Source organism: Colias philodice, chromosome 15 (genome assembly GCF_061535455.1).
Source record: "Colias philodice isolate Cphi_HAF_F1 chromosome 15, ilColPhil1 Martin Lab GWU primary, whole genome shotgun sequence".
In the NCBI taxonomy this organism is placed as follows: Eukaryota; Metazoa; Arthropoda; class Insecta; order Lepidoptera; family Pieridae; genus Colias; species Colias philodice.
In genome coordinates, this window is record NC_143100.1 from 4,228,940 (window position 1) to 4,254,110 (window position 25,171).

At 34.1% G+C, this 25,171-nt stretch overlaps 1 protein-coding gene across 1 annotated transcript; it reads right to left on the reverse strand.

Annotated features, from left to right (window-relative positions):
- Window positions 1-306: 306 nt before the first annotated feature.
- LOC149482140 (small ribosomal subunit protein mS39) lies at window positions 307-25,163 on the reverse strand. Its single transcript, XM_089704136.1, has 15 exons — window positions 24,984-25,163; window positions 24,557-24,739; window positions 17,493-17,721; window positions 17,158-17,381; window positions 16,894-16,990; window positions 16,598-16,759; window positions 15,793-15,967; window positions 15,329-15,459; window positions 14,713-14,831; window positions 14,362-14,446; window positions 13,729-13,870; window positions 13,001-13,112; window positions 12,332-12,530; window positions 808-989; window positions 307-432 (listed from the first exon to the last, which is right to left on the reverse strand). The coding sequence occupies exons 1-15, from the start codon at window positions 25,007-25,009 to the stop codon at window positions 360-362; spliced, it is 2,139 nt and encodes a 712-aa protein (XP_089560262.1). The 5' UTR covers window positions 25,010-25,163; the 3' UTR covers window positions 307-359.
- Window positions 25,164-25,171: the final 8 nt, after the last annotated feature.

The window sequence follows — 25,171 nt, forward strand, 5'->3', positions numbered from 1 at the left end:
TGTCTTAGCGGGAATTATTCATAGTTGGTATGTTTATCTATTCACTTAAGGCAAATAATGTAGGCGTATTTTCGGCAGTATTTCAAGTTCACACTTTTATCACCGCATTGCGTGTTTGTGTGATGAGTGTGTTTTTGATATCAAACGTTTGGAGAAGAATTTATTTTCATGAGCATTTTGTAAAAAATATACTGGTTCAAATCTAGTACATACATATATCATTATTTTATAGTCTTAAAAAGATAGATCATTTATAAAATATCTAAGAAATCTCTTACAAATGAATTGTGATAAAGAAAAGACCGGTTACAACTATAATGTTATATTTCAACTAAAGCTAACAATTATTGTAATTAAAGTTAATCTTCATCAGATGTATCGCTGTCGCTTTCTGAACTAGACGAAGTATTCATGGGCGCACCAGTCTTTGCTCTGAAAAGAGAAATTCAAATTACCATTCTGTCATACATTGCAACTTTTTTCATAATTTTGATATCATATCGAACAAAAACCTATTGGAATCTTATTTTAAGAATTAAAATCCTTTATTTACATTATTATTATGTTGATGCAGACACAATGGATTATTATAGTTTTTACTTCTTATTTTTTTATAGATCCTTTTTTAAAGACAAACTTATATGACACTTTAATAGCCTATTGATTTATTCTAACACAAAGCTAAGGAAATTGCAATTTCACGAAAATTAAACTTGATCTAAAAATCCTAAATTTAATAAGTTGTAAAACCACCAAAATAAGTCCAAATAAACATCTTTCATCATTTTTCGACTATTATATACTCACAAATGATAAGCCTCCGCGATGACCAAAGCCGCGGGATGCAGCGAGGCCGTTAGCGAAGCCCTCGGCTCCCGCAACAACGTCTCGACCTCTTCAATTGGTCGGTTCAACATCACGCTCAACGTTCCCGTGCACGCAGTTAGCGCTTCTTCAAACCCGCATTCCGCTAGGTATGTAACTGCTGTCTGATTGGTTAAACACATTCCAATTATATGACAAACATACTAACTACACTTAATTAATTAATGTATAAACTTAAGCCTATATTAAGCCAGTAATAAAATACGTAGATGAGGTGCTAACGAAAGATGAAGTTAATAATAATTAAGTTAATCTTTCGTTAATAAATACTTGAATGTAAATTTATAGTCTGTGTGTAAACGAAAGGTGCTTGATTGTGTATTATAGATATTTCTATCTATGTGTTATGTATGTAAGTGTATATTACCCAAAATTTAAAATATCTTCAATAATATCTTCTAAGTAGACAAATGCTTCTTAAACCACGTCGTTGGTGTTCGAACACCCTTTGCGAGCCATCGCCTGGGCACGATACCTCACGGCCAATGCAACGGCTCACTAAAGATGGCCGTACAAGGGGACCACACTCTTGCCAATTATATTATAATTATAAATAATACAATAAATATTAATAAAGAGTTATTGGTAACTCGATGTATATGTTTAAACATCTATAGTGAGGCATTGTATTGGACAATAATATAAAATGTATACTCGCCAATACATAACTTCTCACTAAGACGACCAAACATGAAATTTGATTGATTGGAGTCAAATAAAATACAGCATATATGTGTAATATATATAAAAATATAATAATACTTATTTATCATTATCATTTAAATACCGTTACTGAAACGACGGCCAATGCAATAGCTCACTCGCGACGGCCAAAGAATATCTATAATATACTATACAAAAAAATATTAAATAAATAAATAAAATAATACTATCAAAATAACAATAAAAATATATTCAGTTGAAAGAATTAAAAATATGATACAATTTACAAACAAAATATTATAAACTCTTGAAGTTCTGATGACGTCTATAAAACTAATAACGTATATGAAACTAGACGACTTTGATTCACAATAATTCTTTTATAACAAAAACCAAACATACTACTGAATAAAGAATAAGCGTTAATAAAAACAGACTAGTTTAAAGTGCAGTTTATGATGATCAGGACTCAGGAGTCCAATAAACTGTATGTAGCAGGTATCTTGATCTTCATTGGTGAAACGTTGTTTGTGTCTGCACATCCACTGTGGGACGTTTTACTATACTTTTTTTTTATATACAGACGAACGACCCACTGATGATGTCCATACAATCTGTACATCTTCAAACGGAACGTCCAGACATTTCTAATACATTTATTTACTGAATACATAATCATAGTTTCCTAACAAAGTTCGAATATCAATACAGTTTTAATATAATATATAATTATTCCACATAGAGAAAACACTTTCACTTGAAAATTATTTTTGATTATCTCGAAGAATCGACGAACGCGTGCGAACATCCCCAATGAGCAATTATATTATAACGTTGCTATGCAAGCGTCAATGTAATATCTCATTAAGGACGGCCGCACGCTGAAACCATCTTCTTCCACGGTAAAATCCGTAACAAACATAAAAGCATTCACGAAATACACAATTTTGATGATTAAATAACAATAAATGTATATGTCGCAGGCAAATTGTATGATTTGGCCGTTTACAAACAAATTACGAGCGTTTGTAAACTGTCGAATCATACAATTTGCCTGCGATATATACCTACAACAATGGAAAAATGGCAATGTAAATCTCTATCTCCCTATTAAAGCATTTGCATCAGACAGATCTCCATAGAGTGAGCAGCCTCGCGTAGCAATTGCTGCGCGAAGAAACTAGTTTAAAAAAGCTTTTTCGCGCAACACATGCTACGCAAGGCTGCGCGAAGAAACTCGGTTCTTTGAGACCCACCTATAAAATAGCTAAAAAAAAATAATTGATTCCATTGAAAATGAAGTGATCGGGAACATCGTCGTCGGTGCACGAACATCCTGCGGGAACCATCACCTGGGTACAATACACAACAACCAATGCAACGGCTCACTAACGATGGCCGTACAATACTTCTTAAAATCAGCTTGTAAAGAACGTTAGATTTATAGCCAATATGCATGATACATCCTATACAATAAATATTTAAAAAAAAAAAAAACTTTTGACTTTCAATAAACGAAGAATAAAATATATTATGAACACATACAATTAATCCGTAGTTTTCTTAATAAAAATTTGATTAATACACATTTGGTCTTCGTAGTTAGTGTTCCAATTTCTATTCTTGCATGTAGTATCTTCAGCAGCTAGTTGTCGACTCGATGTATGTGTATGAACATCCACTGTGAGCCTTTGAATTATTAATTATTTTTTCCCAATGCAGGGCAGGAATCCAAAGGCTCACTAACGATGGCCATACTTCTTAAAGTCAGCTTGTAAAGATTAGATTTAGAGCCAATATGCATGATACATCCAATACAATAAATATATAAAAAAAAGACGGGTTGCACTCCGGGAGTGCCGGCAGAAGTGAAAACTTGATTATTAACGTTGAGCATGTTTGATATTTTGGAATGGTATCCGTCTTACGCTTTTTCGATCAGGTCACGTGTCCTGACGCGAGTTTAAGATTGTATACCCATTACAGAAAAAGTGCTCAACGCCGCTAAAGAAGTTTTCACTTCAAAAAACTATTGACTTTCAATAAGCGAAGAATAAAATATTTGAACACATACAATTAATCCGTAGTTTTCTTAATAAAAATTCGATTAATACACATTTGGTCTTCGTAGTTAGTGTTCCAATTTATATTCTTGCATGTAGTATCTTCAGCAGCTAGTCGTCGACTCGATGTATGTGTATGAACATCCACCGTGAGCCTTTGAATTATTAATTATTTTTTCCCAATGCAGGGCAGGAATCCAAAGGCTCACTAACGATGGCCATACAATGTGTAACTCTTCGATAAATACTTCGATGATACTCTTGAAAAGGTACTCCGTCTTTTTAAATGTACTAAAAAATATTACATCACAATATTAGATGGACTATTATATACATATATTACATTTGTAGCAACAAAACATATTATAATTGCATTAAAAATAGGATATACATAAATGTTATTTTCGCAAGACAGAAAAATAATATGATTATATTGAAAAAAAAAAAAGTTTATAGTTATAATATTATAATCTCGAAGACAATGTACGAACATCCTGTGTGAGCCGCCACCTGGGTAAGTGGGTACGATATAGAACGACCTGTGCAGCGGCTCACTAGAGATGGCCATACAACCTAACTATAAATTATTATATTTTTAGTTACACATTATTCATTATAGGAGGCCATAATCATAAAATGGTCTATTATATACTATGTAAACTTAGAAAAAATATAAATAACTATTGAAAGAAAAAAAACAGTTATTGGGATAAAGGGAAGATCTCGACGACAATGTACGAACATCCTGTGTGAGCCGCCACCTGGGTACGATATAGAACGACCTGTGCAGCGGCTCACTAGAGATGGCCATACAACCTAACTATAAATTATTATATTTTTAGTTACACATTATTCATTATAGGAGGCCATAATCATTAGATGGACTATTATATACCATGTAAACTTAGAAAAATATAAATAACTATTGAAAGAAAAAAAAACAGTTATTGGGATGATGGGAAGATCTCGACGACAATGTACGAACATCCTGTGTGAGCCGCCACCTGGGTACGATATAGAACGACCTGTGCAGCGGCTCACTAGAGATGGCCATACAACCTAACTATAAATTATTATATTTTTAGTTACACATTATTCATTATAGGAGGTCATAATCATTAGATGGACTATTATATTATACTATGTAAACTTATAAAAAATATAAATAACTATTGAAAGAAAAAAAAACAGTTATTGGGATAATGGGAAGATCTCGACGACAATGTACGAACATCCTGTGTGAGCCGCCACCTGGGTACGATATAGAACGACCTATGCAGCGGCTCACTAGAGATGGCCATACAACCTAACTATAAATTATGATATTTTTAGTTACACATTATTCATTATAGGAGGCCATAATCATTAGATGGACTATTATATACTATGTAAACTTAGAAAAAATATAAATAACTATTGAAAGAAAAAAAAACAGTTATTGGGATAATGGGAAGATCTCGACGACAATGTACGAACATCCTGTGTGAGCCGCCACCTGGGTACGATATAGAACGACCTGTGCAGCGGCTCACTAGAGATGGCCATACGACCTAACTATAAATTATTATATTTTTAGTTACACATTATTCATTATAGGAGGCCATAATCATTAGATGGACTATTATATACTATGTAAACTTAGAAAAAATATAAATAACTATTGAAAGAAAAAAAACAGTTATTGGGATAATGGGAAGATCTCGACGACAATGTACGAACATCCTGTGTGAGCCGCCACCTGGGTACGATATAGAACGACCTGTGCAGCGGCTCACTAGAGATGGCCATACAACCTAACTATAAATTATTATATTTTTAGTTACACATTATTTATTATAGGAGGCCATAATTATTAGATGGACTATTATATACTATGTAAACTTAGAAAAAATATAAATAACTATTGAAAGAAAAAAAAAACAGTTATTGGGATAATGGGAAGATCTCGACGACAATGTACGAACATCCTGTGTGAGCCGCCACCTGGGTACGATATAGAACGACCTATGCAGCGGCTCACTAGAGATGGCCATACAACCTAACTATAAATTATTATATCTTTAGTTACACATTATTCATTATAGGAGGCCATAATCATTAGATGGACTATTATATACTATGTAAACTTAGGAAAAATATAAATAACTATTGAAAGAAAAAAAAAACAGTTATTGGGATAATGGGAAGATCTCGACGACAATGTACGAACATCCTGTGTGAGCCGCCACCCGGGTACGATATAGAACGACCTGTGCAGCGGCTCACTAGAGATGGCCATACAACCTAACTATAAATTATTATATTTTTAGTTACACATTATTCATTATAGGAGGCCATAATCATTAGATGGACTATTATATACTATGTAAACTTAGAAAAAATATAAATAACTATTGAAAGAAAAAAAAACAGTTATTGGGATAATGGGAAGATCTCGACGACAATGTACGAACATCCTGTGTGAGCCGCCACCTGGGTACGATATAGAACGACCTGTGCAGCGGCTCACTAGAGATGGCCATACAACCTAACTATAAATTATTATATTTTTAGTTACACATTATTCATTATAGGAGGCCATAATCATAAAATGGTCTATTATATACTATGTAAACTTAGAAAAAATATAAATAACTATTGAAAGAAAAAAAACAGTTATTGGGATAAAGGGAAGATCTCGACGACAATGTACGAACATCCTGTGTGAGCCGCCACCTGGGTACGATATAGAACGACCTGTGCAGCGGCTCACTAGAGATGGCCATACAACCTAACTATAAATTATTATATTTTTAGTTACACATTATTCATTATAGGAGGCCATAATCATTAGATGGACTATTATATACCATGTAAACTTAGAAAAATATAAATAACTATTGAAAGAAAAAAAAACAGTTATTGGGATGATGGGAAGATCTCGACGACAATGTACGAACATCCTGTGTGAGCCGCCACCTGGGTACGATATAGAACGACCTGTGCAGCGGCTCACTAGAGATGGCCATACAACCTAACTATAAATTATTATATTTTTAGTTACACATTATTTATTATAGGAGGCCATAATTATTAGATGGACTATTATATACTATGTAAACTTAGAAAAAATATAAATAACTATTGAAAGAAAAAAAACAGTTATTGGGATAATGGGAAGATCTCGACGACAATGTACGAACATCCTGTGTGAGCCACCACCTGGGTACGATATAGAACGACCTATGCAGCGGCTCACTAGAGATGGCCATACAACCTAACTATAAATTATGATATTTTTAGTTACACATTATTCATTATAGGAGGCCATAATCATTAGATGGACTATTATATACTATGTAAACTTAGAAAAAATATAAATAACTATTGAAAGAAAAAAAACAGTTATTGGGATAATGGGAAGATCTCGACGACAATGTACGAACATCCTGTGTGAGCCGCCACCTGGGTACGATATAGAACGACCTGTGCAGCGGCTCACTAGAGATGGCCATACAACCTAACTATAAATTATTATATTTTTAGTTACACATTATTTATTATAGGAGGCCATAATTATTAGATGGACTATTATATACTATGTAAACTTAGAAAAAATATAAATAACTATTGAAAGAAAAAAAAAAACAGTTATTGGGATAATGGGAAGATCTCGACGACAATGTACGAACATCCTGTGTGAGCCGCCACCTGGGTACGATATAGAACGACCTATGCAGCGGCTCACTAGAGATGGCCATACAACCTAACTATAAATTATTATATCTTTAGTTACACATTATTCATTATAGGAGGCCATAATCATTAGATGGACTATTATATACTATGTAAACTTAGGAAAAATATAAATAACTATTGAAAGAAAAAAAAAACAGTTATTGGGATAATGGGAAGATCTCGACGACAATGTACGAACATCCTGTGTGAGCCGCCACCTGGGTACGATATAGAACGACCTGTGCAGCGGCTCACTAGAGATGGCCATACAACCTAACTATAAATTATTATATTTTTAGTTACACATTATTTATTATAGGAGGCCATAATTATTAGATGGACTATTATATACTATGTAAACTTAGAAAAAATATAAATAACTATTGAAAGAAAAAAAAAAACAGTTATTGGGATAATGGGAAGATCTCGACGACAATGTACGAACATCCTGTGTGAGCCGCCACCTGGGTACGATATAGAACGACCTATGCAGCGGCTCACTAGAGATGGCCATACAACCTAACTATAAATTATTATATCTTTAGTTACACATTATTCATTATAGGAGGCCATAATCATTAGATGGACTATTATATACTATGTAAACTTAGAAAAAATATAAATAACTATTGAAAGAAAAAAAACAGTTATTGGGATAATGGGAAGATCTCGACGACAATGTACGAACATCCTGTGTGAGCCGCCACCTGGGTACGATATAGAACGACCTGTGCAGCGGCTCACTAGAGATGGCCATACAACCTAACTATAAATTATTATATTTTTAGTTACACATTATTTATTATAGGAGGCCATAATTATTAGATGGACTATTATATACTATGTAAACTTAGAAAAAATATAAATAACTATTGAAAGAAAAAAAAAAACAGTTATTGGGATAATGGGAAGATCTCGACGACAATGTACGAACATCCTGTGTGAGCCGCCACCTGGGTACGATATAGAACGACCTATGCAGCGGCTCACTAGAGATGGCCATACAACCTAACTATAAATTATTATATCTTTAGTTACACATTATTCATTATAGGAGGCCATAATCATTAGATGGACTATTATATACTATGTAAACTTAGGAAAAATATAAATAACTATTGAAAGAAAAAAAAAACAGTTATTGGGATAATGGGAAGATCTCGACGACAATGTACGAACATCCTGTGTGAGCCGCCACCTGGGTACGATATAGAACGACCTATGCAGCGGCTCACTAGAGATGGCCATACAACCTAACTATAAATTATTATATCTTTAGTTACACATTATTCATTATAGGAGGCCATAATCATTAGATGGACTATTATATACTATGTAAACTTAGGAAAAATATAAATAACTATTGAAAGAAAAAAAAAAACAGTTATTGGGATAATGGGAAGATCTCGACGACAATGTACGAACATCCTGTGTGAGCCGCCACCCGGGTACGATATAGAACGACCTATGCAGCGGCTCACTAGAGATGGCCATACAACCTAACTATAAATTATTATATTTTTAGTTACACATTATTCATTATAGGAGGCCATAATCATTAGATGGACTATTATATACTATGTAAACTTAGAATAAATATAAATAACTATTGAAAGAAAGAAACAAAAGTTTATTGGGATAATGTAAAGATCTCGAAGACAATGTACGAACATCCTCTGTGAGTCGACACCTGGGTACGATATAGAACGACCGATGCAACGGCTCACTAGAGATGGCCATACAACGCAATATCTTGAATTTAAGTATAACATTGTTAAAATAAATCTTATATACACAAAATTAATATACACGATCTAACCGTGAAAACCGGTTAATAATTATTGAAAGAAAAATTTTCCATTAAATTATGTGTAAGTTACTATTCTTCGTTGATTAAAAATCGTTGTTTATGTACGAACATTCTTTGCCAGCTGACGCCTGGGCACGATACATCACGGCCAATGCTGCGGCTAACTAGTATGGCCGTACGACGTACAAAGGTAAAATATCAACATATTGAATGGAATATAAATAGAACATTGAATATATAATGTATAATTATTATTTGATCGAAAGATGCTTAATCTAAGACATTTGTTTAAAAAACATATGATATAGATTTTAAAATAAAGTGTTAAAAACTTACATATTATATACAAGTAAATATTATATATTATGAGTCAAATCTTATACGTACGTAATGCACAAATCGGGAGTTGGTTTTGATAAAGAAATTAATTGTTGTTTTTCAGTAAAGTTTAATGATTTTACCTTTCCCCCGCTGAGCACAAAGCAAACCATCACAATTTACAACACAATCTGCTGTCGCGACACTCATTTTACCACAAAATTCAAAAAACTTAACCTAAATTACACCAGTATAATCACCCGCTCAAACAAACTATAATAACAATAATATTCACGACGTTCGTTCGCGCAATCGTATCTATCTTCACACTGTTAAAGCCGGGCATTTTTCGCCATAGAAATTGCTATAGAGTTCTATAGCTAGGTATGTAGCTACTCGGGCGAAATTTCATACGTTAGAAGAGATGAGCGTAAAGCCCGGTAAAAGCCCACGCGTGCAAGCGAGACACCGCACTGTTTATAATCCATCCAATTTAGATAGTAACGTCAAAATAAAAGGTACGACCTTATTCCGATAATAAGAAGGATGAAATTAAAAAGTTTACTCGAATTCGTCATTGTTTTATGCTAGGCGTATTATATAGTTGTGGTCATATAATTAAGAACGATTTGAAGTACTAGAAATTTTTATTTAAATAATGTCATACACAGAGATGTGCACCTTCTGAGACGCAACTAGTTATGTCATAAAATAGCCACATTAATAGAGCAACTAAGTTTAAGAATAAATAATAAAATCGCCAACAATTTTTTTTTAAATAATTTATTTTACCAAAGCAACACATTCAAATAATAGTGAAGCTGGACAAATAATTAAGAACGATTAATTTATCTGCTCGGGAATTGTTTTGTATGACAGTTTCATTTAAAAAATTACAATAATACGTAGCGCGAAAAATTTATAAAGCAAGTTATTACATTTTTAACTAAAATTAATATTTATTAGCATGTCCACGGCTTTTAATTACTGCTTTACACCGGCGAGGCATTGACTCTGTTAATTTTTGACATTTTGCTATGAGAAATAGAGTTCCATTCTTCTAAGAAAACGTCGTACAGCTCCTTTAAATTTCGACATTGTGTATTTGAAACCTTTTTCTTTACTTCGAACCACAGATTCTCTATTGGGTTTAGGTTAGGGCTGTTAGCCAGTCCAAGACAGAAACTGACTGCGCTGTTAGAAATTCCTTTACAGTGTGTGCAGTGTGCTTTGGATTATTGTCAGGCTGGAATGTCCAAATAACCGGTAGAACTTCTTCAGCATAAGGTAACATTGTTTCTTGCAGTTCTTGCTATATTTTTGTATTGGAATTGATCCATGTTACCTTCTATCAACTTTACAGGTCCAACACCATGTCCAGAAAAGCACCCCCAAATTTTCACATTTCCACCACCGTGCTTTAATATAACTTTCGTGTACTCAGGGTCGAATTCTGTATTCGGAGGACGTCGAACATAACGTTTTCCATCGGAACATACTCTGTTTATTTTGAATTTTCCTGTCTCTTAGCGAATTTCTAAGGCAAGCCGGGCTTTTCGGCTTGTATGAACGTACCGCCACTGCTTGTAGCATTCCTACTATGAACTGAAATATTCTGTGCTGATAATAAAATAACATTCAAGGGCACGTAATAAAATTTTCGGCGTAAACTCAATATGCGTTATTGTTTTGTACGACAGACCATAGATCAAACACCATAGATCTTAAGTCAGTATTTAAAAGTGTAATGAAATGATAAATAATTTTACTTACTATAAAATGTCTTAATATATATATAAATAGATAGTTAAAATAATAAACAAACATCCAAATAATCACATTGTACGGCAACCTCGTCTACGTTTTATACTGGCATAATAAGCAACATTTAAAAGTAAAATTACAATTAACGAGATAATTACTCATATAACACAGTACATGTATACATATAACAACATATAATACGATCCATATAAGAACTTAATATATATATAAATAGATAGTTAAAATAATAAACAAACATCCAAATAATCACATTGTACGGCAACCTCGTCTACGTTTTATACTGGCATAATAAGCAACATTTAAAAGTAAAATTACAATTAACGAGATAATTACTCATATAACACAGTACATGTATACATATAACAACATATAATACGATCCATATAAGAACAGGATCGACTTGGCGCCATTTTGTGACGTCATTGCTGTTGTGTGCAGAGTTAGTAATCAAAGTTAGGCATTTGTATTTAATTTTGAAATTTTAAAGTCCGACAAATTAAAATAAACGAATATTGATATGAAATAATGTTTAACAAGCAAATCATAGTCATCAAATAACCCTAACATGATTTTATGATTGATATGCCTATTCTCATTCGCATCGCTATACATGTACTGTCTTATACGTCAAGTAAGTAACATATGGACACACCCCGGACACTCCATACAAAATTATCATTTTGACAGTCACACTGTAGAGACTGCAAATGTGTGTGTTAAAGTTATGGTTGGCACATTTTTGTGACTAGCGTAAAAAAAGAATTCGCGTTTTTCTGATGAAATACATCCGTAAACAGCACAATATCTAACCATTTTCTACGAATAACGATATTCACAAATCCAAAATAATAAAATTACTTTAAGTCAATTTGATTAATGTTGTCAATCTTCGTTGCGTATCGTCCTTGCAGAAAAATGCGGCCTATTTATAGCATGATCGTGCGGGGTGAGGTAAGTGTTTAATTTTGGCGGGAGGCGGAGTGTGTCCGTTCTGTAGCGTTTAGCTACATAATTTTACTATTAATATACAAAATTATCGTTTAGCTACATAATGTATTCTGTGATATGGAGTAAATAAACATATACTTACAGCAGATAGACCAGGTTTGCCAACACTGGCTGCTTTCTTGGCAACTTCTACCAGCACCTCAGGTTTTTCCGGCACTCCTGTGGCCTGTTCCTCCCTCAGTCGTTTCAACCCCTCACCGACCACCTCCCAACTTTGATCCTCTTTATCTTTGACATCCGAACATAATTCTATTATATTCGTCAAAGACGACGCTGACAACCTGATAGATTGTAAACAAAATGGAAGAAAATAAAAAACACGGAAGAAAAAAACTAAAAATTCGCAGTATGGGATGCTCATATATACATATTATATTATATAAAATAATGTAACATTTAATACAATATGCATGCATGAATGGGGTTTCACAAAAGCATAACAAGCGACAGATATCACATTGACAAAGATGTAAGATAGAGCCCTTGTGTGAATCTGTAAAATGTTATTAGAGAAAAAAAAAGACGGGTTGCACTCCGGGAGTGCCGGCAGAAGTGAAAACTTGATTATTAACGTTGAGCATGTTTGATATTTTGGAATGGTATCCGTCTTACGCATGGAATATAAGGGCTAAAAAAAAAACATCCGTCTTACGCTTTTTCGATCAGGCCACGTGTCCTGACGCGAGTTTAAGATTTTATACCCAACGCCGCTAAAGAAGTTTTCACTTCAAAAAATAAATTCATCAAATACTTTTGTTGCATTGGTGTTCGTCGATCTTCATTTTCGCCTTGCTCCTCCATCATTTGACCAAACTTGAGCATGTCGGCTGCGGCGGCACGAATTTTTCCTTTCACTTCTTCATCTGAAAATGAGAAACACATTCCTTAATATATTATACTAGGTTTCCGCCCGCGGCTTCGCCCGCGCAGTCAAAGAAAAACCCGCATAGTTCCCGTTCCCGTGGGATTTCTGGGATTGCGTCATTTTCCCGGGATAAAAAGTAGCCTATGTCCTTTCTCGGGTATCAAAATATCTCCATACCAAATTTCATGCAAATTGGTTCAGTAGTTTAGGCGTGATTGAGTAACAGACAGACAGACAGAGTTACTTTCGCATTTATAATATTAGTATGGATGTATAGATTATTCAACAAAATCAATGAAAAGGATATTTTATTTTGGCGAGTTTAGCGTGTTTAATTTTATAAGTCCTCTAGGCGTTGTTAAAATTTCAAGGTCTCGTCGTGGCAATACCGTCACGTCAGGGAGTAAAGCGACGATTTTGGCATCTTTAAATCTTGCCAAAGAAGTTTCAACTTCTGACACGTGTGCTCGGCACACACTTTCGTAGAATTTTACGCGTTTTAATTTTGTAAATTGTGCAGTCAATTTTTTTGCGAAGTCCAACACTAAATAAATAAATATTTTTTTAAATAATATAACATAATATATGGACATCTCAAGTAAAACCCTAATTACCTTGGTAAGAATAACAATTGCAGAAAGCTTCTAGAAGCCTCTCGACCAGTTTGATCCGCTTGGCGTGTCCGAACACGACGAGCTGTGACCACGCTTCCGCTAACCGGTCACCGGCACCGCTCACTTCTAGCGTCCTTATTATCTACGGGATAAGGTTCAATTTTGAATGAACTAAAATATTTCTTGTATTGTTCTTATTGAAGTGAAAACTTCTTTAGCGACGATGAGCACTTTTTCTGTAATGGGTATAAAATCTTAAACTCGCGTCAGGACACGTGACCTGATCGAAAAAGCGTAAGACGGATAGATATCAAACATACTCAACGTTAATAATCAAGTTTTCACTTCTGCCGGCACTCCCGGAGTGCAACCCGTCTTTTTTTCTATGGGATAAGGGTCAATTTTAAATGATATGTATTATAAAGAGCTGCTGTGTGTCCTTATTTTCAATGGTATAAGGAACAATTTTGAATGAAAAAAATAATTAATGTAAAGAGCTGTATGTCCTACGCTTAGTTATTATTAATTATGGAATAGAGTACAATTTTTTTAAAATTTTTGTAAAAAAAATATTTTCACTATGATCCTTTTGTAAGGCGATATTAAAAACATCATACTAAATAATTAAATTACCTCTTCCATTACTGAAGGTTCTGGAACATAAACATTCGGGACTAACGTATCCAGTAGCTGAGTTGTTCTTTCAAATGGTGCGTGTCTGTAAATGATAAGTATTTTTTTAATGTTTAATTCTTAAGGGTAGATAAAAAAGAGTATTTATACATAATTAATTAGTTTTATTTTTATTTCTTTAATATATGTATTATAACATAGCATGATTGATCTGGGTGAAATCTTGTATAGTTTTAGATTTGTAGTTTATATTATTGTTTGTTTCTTATCTCTGATAAAATATAGATTTATATTTATTACTTATATCAGAGAATTTAGCTAAAATTTGTCATTTAATAAAAAAAATCTGACCTGCAAGCAACGGTAACAAAATGTCTGTAATAAATGCTTTCTTTGTATGCGTCGCCAACCAACTTGTAGTTATCGCCTTTCATTAGCAATGCGTGTACTCGCTCCGCTAAAGTTATGTCCTGTAAATTAAAAAAATATTTAATCATGTTATTTTTTTTGTATTTATAAACAAATTTATGTAATCATAATATTGTACTTCAAAATTATCACGTCAATTTATAAGTAATTCTAGTTGCCTCGCTTAACAATTTTTATGGCCTAAAACAAAATGTTCCAGTTTTTGCCTCAAATTAAATTAAATAGGTACTTAATTCTATGGGCCTTATATATTGCTATGTATAGATTACCTTGTAGATTTTCAATATAATAACAAAAGAAGAAGCTAGGAAACTAGGCATTAATCTTTGAACATATGTTTTACTAGCGGTCCGCCCCGGCTTCGCCCGTGGTACATATTTCGCAATAAAAGGTAGCCTATGTTCTTTCTCAGGGTCTAAAGATTATCTGTGCCAAATTTCATCAAAATCGGTCCAGTAGTTTATGCGTGAAAACCATACATACATACAAACCTTTCCTCTTTATAATATTAGTATAGATTTAAAAATATTGCAATTACCTGCAAATGCTCACTGCATACACCCATAGCCGTGATAAAGAAGTGTGTGTCTGCCACATCACTTGGTTCTAAATTAGCTCTGCTTTCTAGATCACTAAGTATTGTTGATAGAATGTCTATGCGTGGGCCCCCTGCAAACAAATAAAAAAAAATATTAAAAATTTATTGTTTTAGAAAGTATTATCTCGATTGTTAGCATAGATTATATTCATTTTTGATTTTATAGAACAAACAAAGCAATTACACTCAAGCCCAGTCATTTGTAACAATGATTGTATCTAAACTTATATTACAATAGGAAACATTTGTTCTTTTTAATAATAATTTCACATAAATACGACCGATTTCAAAAATTTTTACAAACAGAGAAAGATACATTTTTCCTGAGTCAAATTGACTATATTTTATTCCGAGGACGAACATACTTTATATAAATAAATTAATATTTAAAAACAAATACTTACTTTCTTTACAGAACAAGCATAACAAATGATAATACGCGCCAAGACCGGGTTGGATATTCAATTTTCTCATTTCACTAACAATTTGTAAAGCAAAGGTTTGTAATGCTTTGCCGCCGCCCCACGCTGATATCGATTTCAAACATGACGTCAATGTTTCTTTGTTTGGTGTTAGCCCCTGAAATTAGCAAAAAAACATTTAATTAATATTTTAAGGCATTTAAAATGTATTTAAATATGCATCATGGTTGGTACTGAGAATGGAATACATTTTAAATTAGGCCCTAAAGAATTAATTCCTTTTCGAGACATGGCATGATTTGTCATTAGAAGTTTTTTTTAAACATTATTATCAAATGACTCCACGTCAAATCTCAATGTTCTTTTATGCTAGGCGTCCATTACAGGCGGATCGGGCCGGGCCGCATCGCAACGGGCCGTCTCTAATGGACGCGCTGTTTGCTCCTGCGTCCACCTGTACGGGGCGCGGCGGACCGCCTAGGCGGATTTTATCTAACAGACGCTCGCCGCTTACATCCGCCTGCCTGCGTCCACTAGACGGGTCGGGGCGGGCCGGGCCGCAGCGCACCGCCGGCAGAAATCCGCCTGCGAAGCGATATCCGCCAATGCGTTGCGGCCCGCCCCGACCCGATCCGTCGCTAATGGACGATGTTTTATACAAAACATAGGCCGGCGTATTTTTGCGTTGCGATGCGGCCCGGCCCGATCCGCCTAGTGGACGCCAGCCATTATGTTAAATTCGCTTTAGTATGAATTTAATTTACGATAAGTTCATATTGATTCTTACCTGTTCATTCATTTGTGCCAGTAAAGATTTCATAGCATCGATACGCAGAACTGTGCCTTCTTTCAAAAAGCCAACACAGCTTAGCAGAGAATTATAAACGTCAGTTGACAGAAGTATGCCATTTTCTATCGCTTCCTGTGCCAAGGCATGGGCACGTTCAGCCTAAAAAAAATAGCTATTAATTAGGTAGAAAAAAAATGTGAATATTTATACATAATATAACACAATATAATTTTGTTGATAGATGAAGGCATATTTAAAATATGTGATTTATTAAAAAAAAATGATATAATTACCTGATAATACTTTGCCATTCCTTGAATCAGTGTACAGTATGCTTCTGGTGTTTTAGGTTCCATTGATGCGAAGATTTTGTCTGCAAGTCCACCCAACCTGAAAAAATAAAATTTAAAATATTACCTATTGACCTTTGTTTATAATTAAAAATAAAAATATTCATATTGGAAAATTAATTCAAAATATATTTCTGTTTGCAGCTTAGCTGGGATATCAAATTTTAAACATAAAGGAAAACAAAATAATTATAAGAAGTTAATTACCTCCACGTAGCTGCTTGTCTCTCCCGAGTGGCCGCAGCGAACCACCTTTCCTCCAACCATTCGGCTGCAATCGGTTCCTTTTCATTATAAAAGCATAGCAGTTGCAAAAGACCGAGCTTCAGTTCATCATTGACTCCTTCCGAACCACCTAGCAGTTGGTACACCTTGACTGCATCATCTAGGAGCGCATTGTTGATGGTATATATTAGGTCTTCTTCAGTTACCTGATAAAAAAATGAAAATTTTAATTTTATACAAAAGTAAAAAAAAAATACAAAAAAATTATCTCAACTCATCAAATAAATTTGCCGAAACCAAAAAAAAAAAGATCTTACCTTGCTCTCATCATTATAGATAGGCCTCGGTGCATAAGCCTCTATCTCCGGATCCGCATTGACGTAAGGAGTTTTCATCTTCAAAGGTGGATCCCATTCTCTTGTAGTGAACAGGGTAGCGTGTTCGTCTCTTATCCATGCGGCCGCCTTGCGCCCCGCCTCCGCTGACAACGCATACGCCCGCTTGCGGTAATTCGACTGCGGTATGAGGAACGGATCATCGTGGTATCTGAAAAGAATAAAAAAAAATTGTAATCATCGATGTGACAAATCATTAAAGAAAAAAAACACAGCATATGAAAATAATTCAGCTCAATCCTTTGTCTTTATTCAAAATAATTGCAAAGAAGACGTGTGTTCGCAATGCAGTTCCGATAGTAAATGAGCATGCAGGAGATGAAATTGAAATAGGTCAGTCCCCCCCACCCCTCCCACCTAACAGGGATACGCCCAAGATGGCGGATGCACAGTTGCATACAAGTTGCAGGAATCGCAGGTGTATTGATTGCCGCATCGCTATCGATAGTCATGTAATATTAATACATAGCACATGACTATCGATAGGTTTCAATTCAAGATGGCGGACTGCAGTAAAATTCATAAATTAAATTGGGTCATATAATACAACAATCAAAAAGGATATTTGAATTTAGACTAGAAACAAAGAGCAAGAAAAAATCTTGTGAGATCTTATCAAGAAAGATTGTGTAACAAAAGATTTTTTGTTACATAGATTTTTCGTTTTTTGTTATTCCAAAAACTAAAATTTCATCTGATTAGATGAAATTTTAGTTTTTGGATCAGAGATCGGATCAGTGGCCTTAAATATATAATTATGTTTTTTAAAAGGTCGAAGTTCAACAGGATATTTAAAGGTGACAAAGGTCTTAAGTATAGTTTTTTTCCTTTTTACAACAATTTTTGTAAAAGTTAATAAATTTTTGCCACATCGCGTAGGTAATATAAAAAAATGGTAGATTGCTAGCGCTCTAAACAATAAATAAGTAGATAAATTCGCAAAAAATAAAATACACACAAGGTAAGTACGGACGAAAGCCATTAGATCTCAAAATAATTAAATATTGAATCAACAGGCCCATCAAAACAAGCCCCAATGAATCAACAAGTGTTTTCTATTTCAAGAGGTCACGCCAAAGATGGCGGCTATTGAAGTCGCACGAAAAATTATTATGAAATTATTCGAATTGCTTGCCAAACAAAATAATAAATTTAATCAAATTAAAGATATGAGATCTGAGATATGAGAATATGGGAAGAGATCAATAGAATTTTAATTTTTGGAAAAAAATTAGATATGGAAAATGTAAGGTAGGTAAGTAGATATATAAATTAATTCTCACCTAAAAGGAAGGACGATGCACTATTGTAGCAAAGATTTGATAAAATATTTCTATTCTATAAAGTTAAATCTATCACTATTCACTAGACTTGTGAGTCTTTATAGAGTTATAAAAGTAGAGAGGTCTATTCACTTGCAAGGATTGGCGATAAGTGTCGTCCTAGGTACGCTGCAGTTAGCTGCATAACCCACCCCCCGTACCCCCGCATCACGTCTGGACCCTTTTGCGCAGTTGCAGATTTATTGAATATTAATTCAAATAGGTCACAGGTAAATCTAGGATACAACAGCCACTGCAACCCCCCGCACCCCTCGTGCACTGCTCTTCAAAATAAGATGGCGGAATATTTAAATATCACAGGTAATATCTGGCTACATTATAATGGCCAGAAGAAAATGGGTTGAGATTGCAAGTACATATATTGCTAAGTAAAGCTTTTTTGAAAATTTTCATCTTTTAAAATATGACTGTGTTTAAATTTGTTAAATATTATTTCCCTGCATCCCCCCGCTCAAGAGATACGGTGCGCAGATGCAGATTTATTGAATATTAGGACAAATAGGTCACAGGTGAACCTAGGATACAGAAGCCACTGCAACCCCCCGCACCTCTCGTGTACTGCTCTTCAAAACGATAAGATGGCGGAATTGAAAATTAAGGAAATATTTCAAATAGGTCACAGGTAAGTCTAGGATATAAGATGGCGGCTTCAAGCTCCGATATATTAGCGATGATAAGAGTTTCGAATAAAAGTAATAAGTATACCTATTGCAAAGAATGTTTTAATTTAATTTAATACTTAAAGTTTGTTTAATATTTTGCATCCCCCCATGTTATGTTGTGTACATATGCAAATATGTATATCGAAAATAATATCTGATAGGTCATAAATCAATCTAGATAGTATAGTCTAGCAACCATCGCGCCCTCCTTGTGTCCTTTTCTTTAAGGAGACGCAACAAGATGACTGAATCAAAATTATAAAATATTAGATTCATAAGCAGGTATTTCGAATTTCGAACTATGATGCGATATACCTGTATCGCAATGTAAGCATATGTAAAAACTTTAGGCTTCTAAAACAGATAATTGTGTCAGAATTTGGGATACTGCATCCCCCCGCCGATGACACCTGTTGCGCAGATGCAGATTTATTGAATACTAGTTCAAATAGGTCATAGGTAAATCTAGAACGTTACCTAGCAACCACGCCTACCCACCCCTCCCGCACTCCAGCATGTTTTTCTCTACAAAGAGACGCAACAAGATGGCGGAATTAAAATTATAAAATATTAACATCAAAAGGTATTTGGGAAATCTAGAAGAACAAAACCGATTTCGAATGCAGGTATATCGCGAAGTAAAGCATATTATGTAAAAACTTTAAGCTTGTAAAACAGATTATTTTGTCAGAATTTGGTACATGGGAAATTGTAACCCCCCGCCGATGACACCTGTTGCGCAGATGTAGATTTATTGAATACTAGTTAAAATAGGTCATAGGTAAATCTAGGACGTTACATAGCAACCACCCGCAACCTCCCCTCCCGCACTCAAGCAAATTTTTCACTACAAAGACGCAACAAGATAGCGGAATCAAAATTGTGAAATTCATTTCATATTACATTAAATATTTAAGTTGAGAAGAATAAAACAGATTTCGCATAATATTAAGACTATTGCCACAGTATTACAACATTATTTCCTACAGTAAGGAATCGCCTTTGATGTCGCGCGATGCCGCCGCCAGCGTAGGTACTTACGCTGCCACACGAAAACACGCTAGGGTTGCAACAAATGGGAATAAAACTATTGTGATTATTAATATTATGATGAAATTATTTATTCATATATGTACATTCAAAATAATTGCGATTATTAAATCTGATGTAATTATTCGTTCATAAATATATAATTACAGATATTGCACTGCTAAATATTATTTACGTGGACACTATATTTTTGGATGTTCTTAATTGTATGTTATATATTGATATTGTATCTAAATATGATGCTGTATCATCCATTGTAGAGATGCTCTGCGCAGATGCAGACTTATCAAACATAAGTTCCAATAGGTCATAGGTAAACCTATAGAATTTTATGGACCTAGCAACCACCGCGCCCTCGCATCCCACGTTTTCTAGCGTCCTTCTCTACAAAGAAAGATAACAAAATGGCGGAATCACGATTATAGATTTTCACTTTGTAATGAAAATACACTAGAAGTGTTGAGAAAATTCGTACTTTCTAATCTAATAACAAAACAATATATCCTTATAAGATATTCTACCTCTACAGGCTTTAGAAGTATTCTGTAATATTTCGTTGATAGGTCAAATAGGTCATAAATGAATATAGGATGGCTGGGAAGCTGGGATAGAGTGCTGTGTCAAATTATTTACAATTGGGCGGAAAATTAAAAATATTTACCTTGCCTGAATAAAATTTCATTATAATTATTTGGAAACCGATAGTGAATTAGGGCCGCGAGAGTATAAACGGTAGCAAACCATTTTATAAAGGTCCACTTGGTAAACTTTTTATAAAATGTTACTGAGGCCGTTTATGCTTTCGCAGGTCAGACTTATTATCATAACATAAGATGTTTTGTTTATTTCAATCCATACTTTGAATTTACGTGCATCTATATTAGAACGAAAATGGAAAATTGAATAATTATTATTCTTTCCTATTTCCTTTATACGCACTTATCTAAGGAATTAGAAGTCAGACTGTAAAATTTATATTTGCTTTTGATGTATACAATATTAGTTTAAAGAAAATTTCCTACTAGGTACTCGTTTAAAATGAATAGTTTAGGATTCAATTTTTTTCACTTCAGTAACCCGGCGATTCGATAGGGAGCTTTTGCGCAGTTGCCGATTTATTGAATTTATAGTTGCTATAGGTCAAAGGTGAATCTAGATGCTAGAATGTTCGCTACAACCCCACCGCCACCCCAACCCCCCTCCACAATTTCACAGTCGCTACGAGATGCCGGAATCAAAATGGCCGATACCTATATGATGGCCATATTGATTTATCTATAACATGGGCGCTTAACGAAGGTCCAAAATAAACGTACATATTTTAAATTATGGGATACAATTGCTTTGTTCGCAAGAATAAAAAGAAGGCTACAGTTATTCCTGTATCAATATTAATTAAGAAAATCTACATCAAACAGCAAATTTCTTTCTACGATTTCGATTTTGAGGTTAATGAATAAGTTAAAATAGCCTTAGTTTACGAGACAAGCCACGGAGAAGTATTCTGTTCCTTTACAGCGAAACATAAATAAATTATGAAGAAACCAATTATTATCACGGAAAATTCCCCGCGCCATAAACAGGGACCGCGCCTGTTGCGCTGACAAATATCACTTGATTAGTTATTTGTCTGAATACTTTTTCGCGTTGTATGAAAACATTTTTTAAATATTATGTTGTTTGAATGAATAATGACGGACCGCTATTGATATAAGCGTTTGGTGCATAATAATTATTGAGCAAGTTTTTCGATTTTGCGGTTAAGAATGAAAAAGTTAGAATAGACTTACCTATGTCACAAGACAAGCCGCGGAGAAGGAACAGAAAAGTAACCACAGCTAGCGAAACATGAAGAATCAATTAATATCACGGAAAATTCCCCGCGCCATAAGACAGGGACCGCGTCTGTTGCGCAGTTGTCGATTTATTGAATTTTAGTTTCTATAGGTCAAAGGTGAATCTAGATGCTAGAATGGTCGCTACAACCCCACCGCCACCCTCCCCCTTGAACAATTTCACAGACGCGGCTACGAGATGCCAGAATCAAAATGGCCGATACCTGTATGATGGCCACATTGATTTATCTATAACATGGGCGCTTATCGAAGGTCCAAAATAAATGTACATATTTCAATATATGAAATACAATTGCTTTGCTCGCACGAATAAAAAGAAGACTACAGTTATTCCTGTTAATTAATTAAGAAGTTCTACATCAAACAGCAAATTTCTTTCTATGATTTCGATTTTGAGGTTTAGAATGAAAAAGTTAAAAGCCTTATTTCACGAGACAAGGCGCGGGGAAGTAACAGTAAAGTAAACACAGCAAACGAAACATACATAAATTACGAAGAATAAATTATTGTCATGGAAAATTCCCTGCGCCATAAAAAGGGACCGCGCCTGTTGCGCAGTTGTCGATTTATTGAATTTTAGTTGCTATAGAATGTTTGCTACAATCCCACCGCCACCCACCCCCTTCCACAATTACACAGACGCTTCGAGATGCCGGAATCAAAATGGCCGATATAAGGTTTATCTATTAAATGGTAGATCATTGAATGTTAAAACATATGTAGTTTAAATATAGGATACAATTGCTTTGCCCACATGCTACAAAATTAAAAAGTAGCTATTAACATGTTATTCCTTAACCTACAACCAATTAGAAATTTTAAATCAGACAAAGAACAATTTCATAATTCATAACAATTAAGCCTTTATAATATGAAACATTTTCAAAATGACATATCATAAAGGGTAACTAACGTTAGATAGAGAAAGGTTGCATAAATATTTTGTCTGAAGACCTATTTATAGGTATTGCCTTCTGTCCGTCCTTTAGCACAAGAGCAATTCGTAACTTAAAAAAACTATATCAAATATGTCTTGACATTAAAAATTTTATGTAATGCAAAGAAGACGCAAGAAATAAGACATGCATTAGGAAAAATATTAAATGAATATATATATATATATATTTTTTATATGGATAAGGTTAAAAGAATCTATTGTATAGACTATAGAATAGTCATGTTACGTGTTACATCTTATATCTTCTTATATATAAAAATGAATCGCAAAATGTGTTGGTAAGCGCATAACTCGAGAACGGCTGAACCGATTTCGATAATTCTTTTTTTATTATATTCCTTGAACTACGAGGATGGTTCTTATGTAGAGAAAACGTAAACATGTACCACGGGCGAAGCCGGGGCGGGCCGCTAGTATCATATAAAACTCAAAGGTGACTGATATAGTGATCTATCATCGCACAGCCCAAACCACTGGATGTATCAGGCTGAAATTTGGCATGCAGGTAGATGTTAGGACGTAGGCATCTGCTAAGAAAGGATTTCCCGAAATTCTTGCGGGAACGGGGAAAAATGGGGATGCACATACAAAGTTGTGGGCGGAATCTAGTATTGTATAATTTGTAATAAATTCTTATTCCCGAGTTTATACATTGACTTTGGCTCTATGCTAAACAAGATGGCTGACCCTATTCAACAGGTATGTTATCATAAACACAAACAAAAAAATTTTCAGGAAAGAATTTTGCTTTATTAAGTTTATATTAAAATTAAATTTTAAATTGGTGGCCAAGACAGTTAGCTACACCACAGGTTATACCATGTTTTAACAAGTTATATAATTTTGGAAAATAATTGAAAGTAATTTATATGTAATTATAAAAATCAAACAAACTGGCTCCTGCTATACAAGTGCATCATATTGAGCCTATTGGGCTAGCCAATTAACATTAAAACTACAGACAAACATATTTTTGAGCAGACCACACCCTATGCTATTTATAGATAAACTTTCCATCCAAAAACGTAATAAACGAAACAGATATTCGCAAGTAGCAATAAGTATAAATTATGCAAAATAAATTAAGGTTTATATAAATTAAGAATATTTAACTTACTTGTAATGTGGAGCTGTAGGGTCGACACCGACTGTCGCGGCCAACGCTTGAAGAATATCAGTGGGCCCGCGGGGGATGCGCGGCGGCGGCGAAATACCGTCTATTGATTTTCCGCCCACAGGTAGTTTCTGCCCCTCCAAGGTTGACAGAGATCGACAAAAGCGAGCCAATCTGGCTACTTGCCTTTAAAACGAAATATTATTAAGATATTTAAGTAGGATAAAATCTGATTTTTAGTTGAATTGGGATACACTCACTAAGTTAATAAGATTCCGTTAATATTCACGTCTAATTTATTTAATAATGAAAAACATAAATTAATAAAATATTAACAGATGAGATAAATGAAAGTAAAACTGTTATAATAAGTTATATTATTAAAATTAAGATAAATATAGGAAAACAAAATTTACACAAAAATATTTACCTTTGTATCGATATATTTGAATACATTGTGAGTTATATTTGATGAAGAGGTTAAATATTGATTGTAGCTGGTTCAACGAGAATAATCCAATTCAAACTATTAATTTATGATGTTTAAAAACTCATATTTTATTTAATTCTTAAATTCTAACCAAAAACCTACACATACTATCTGACAGAACGTGAAAA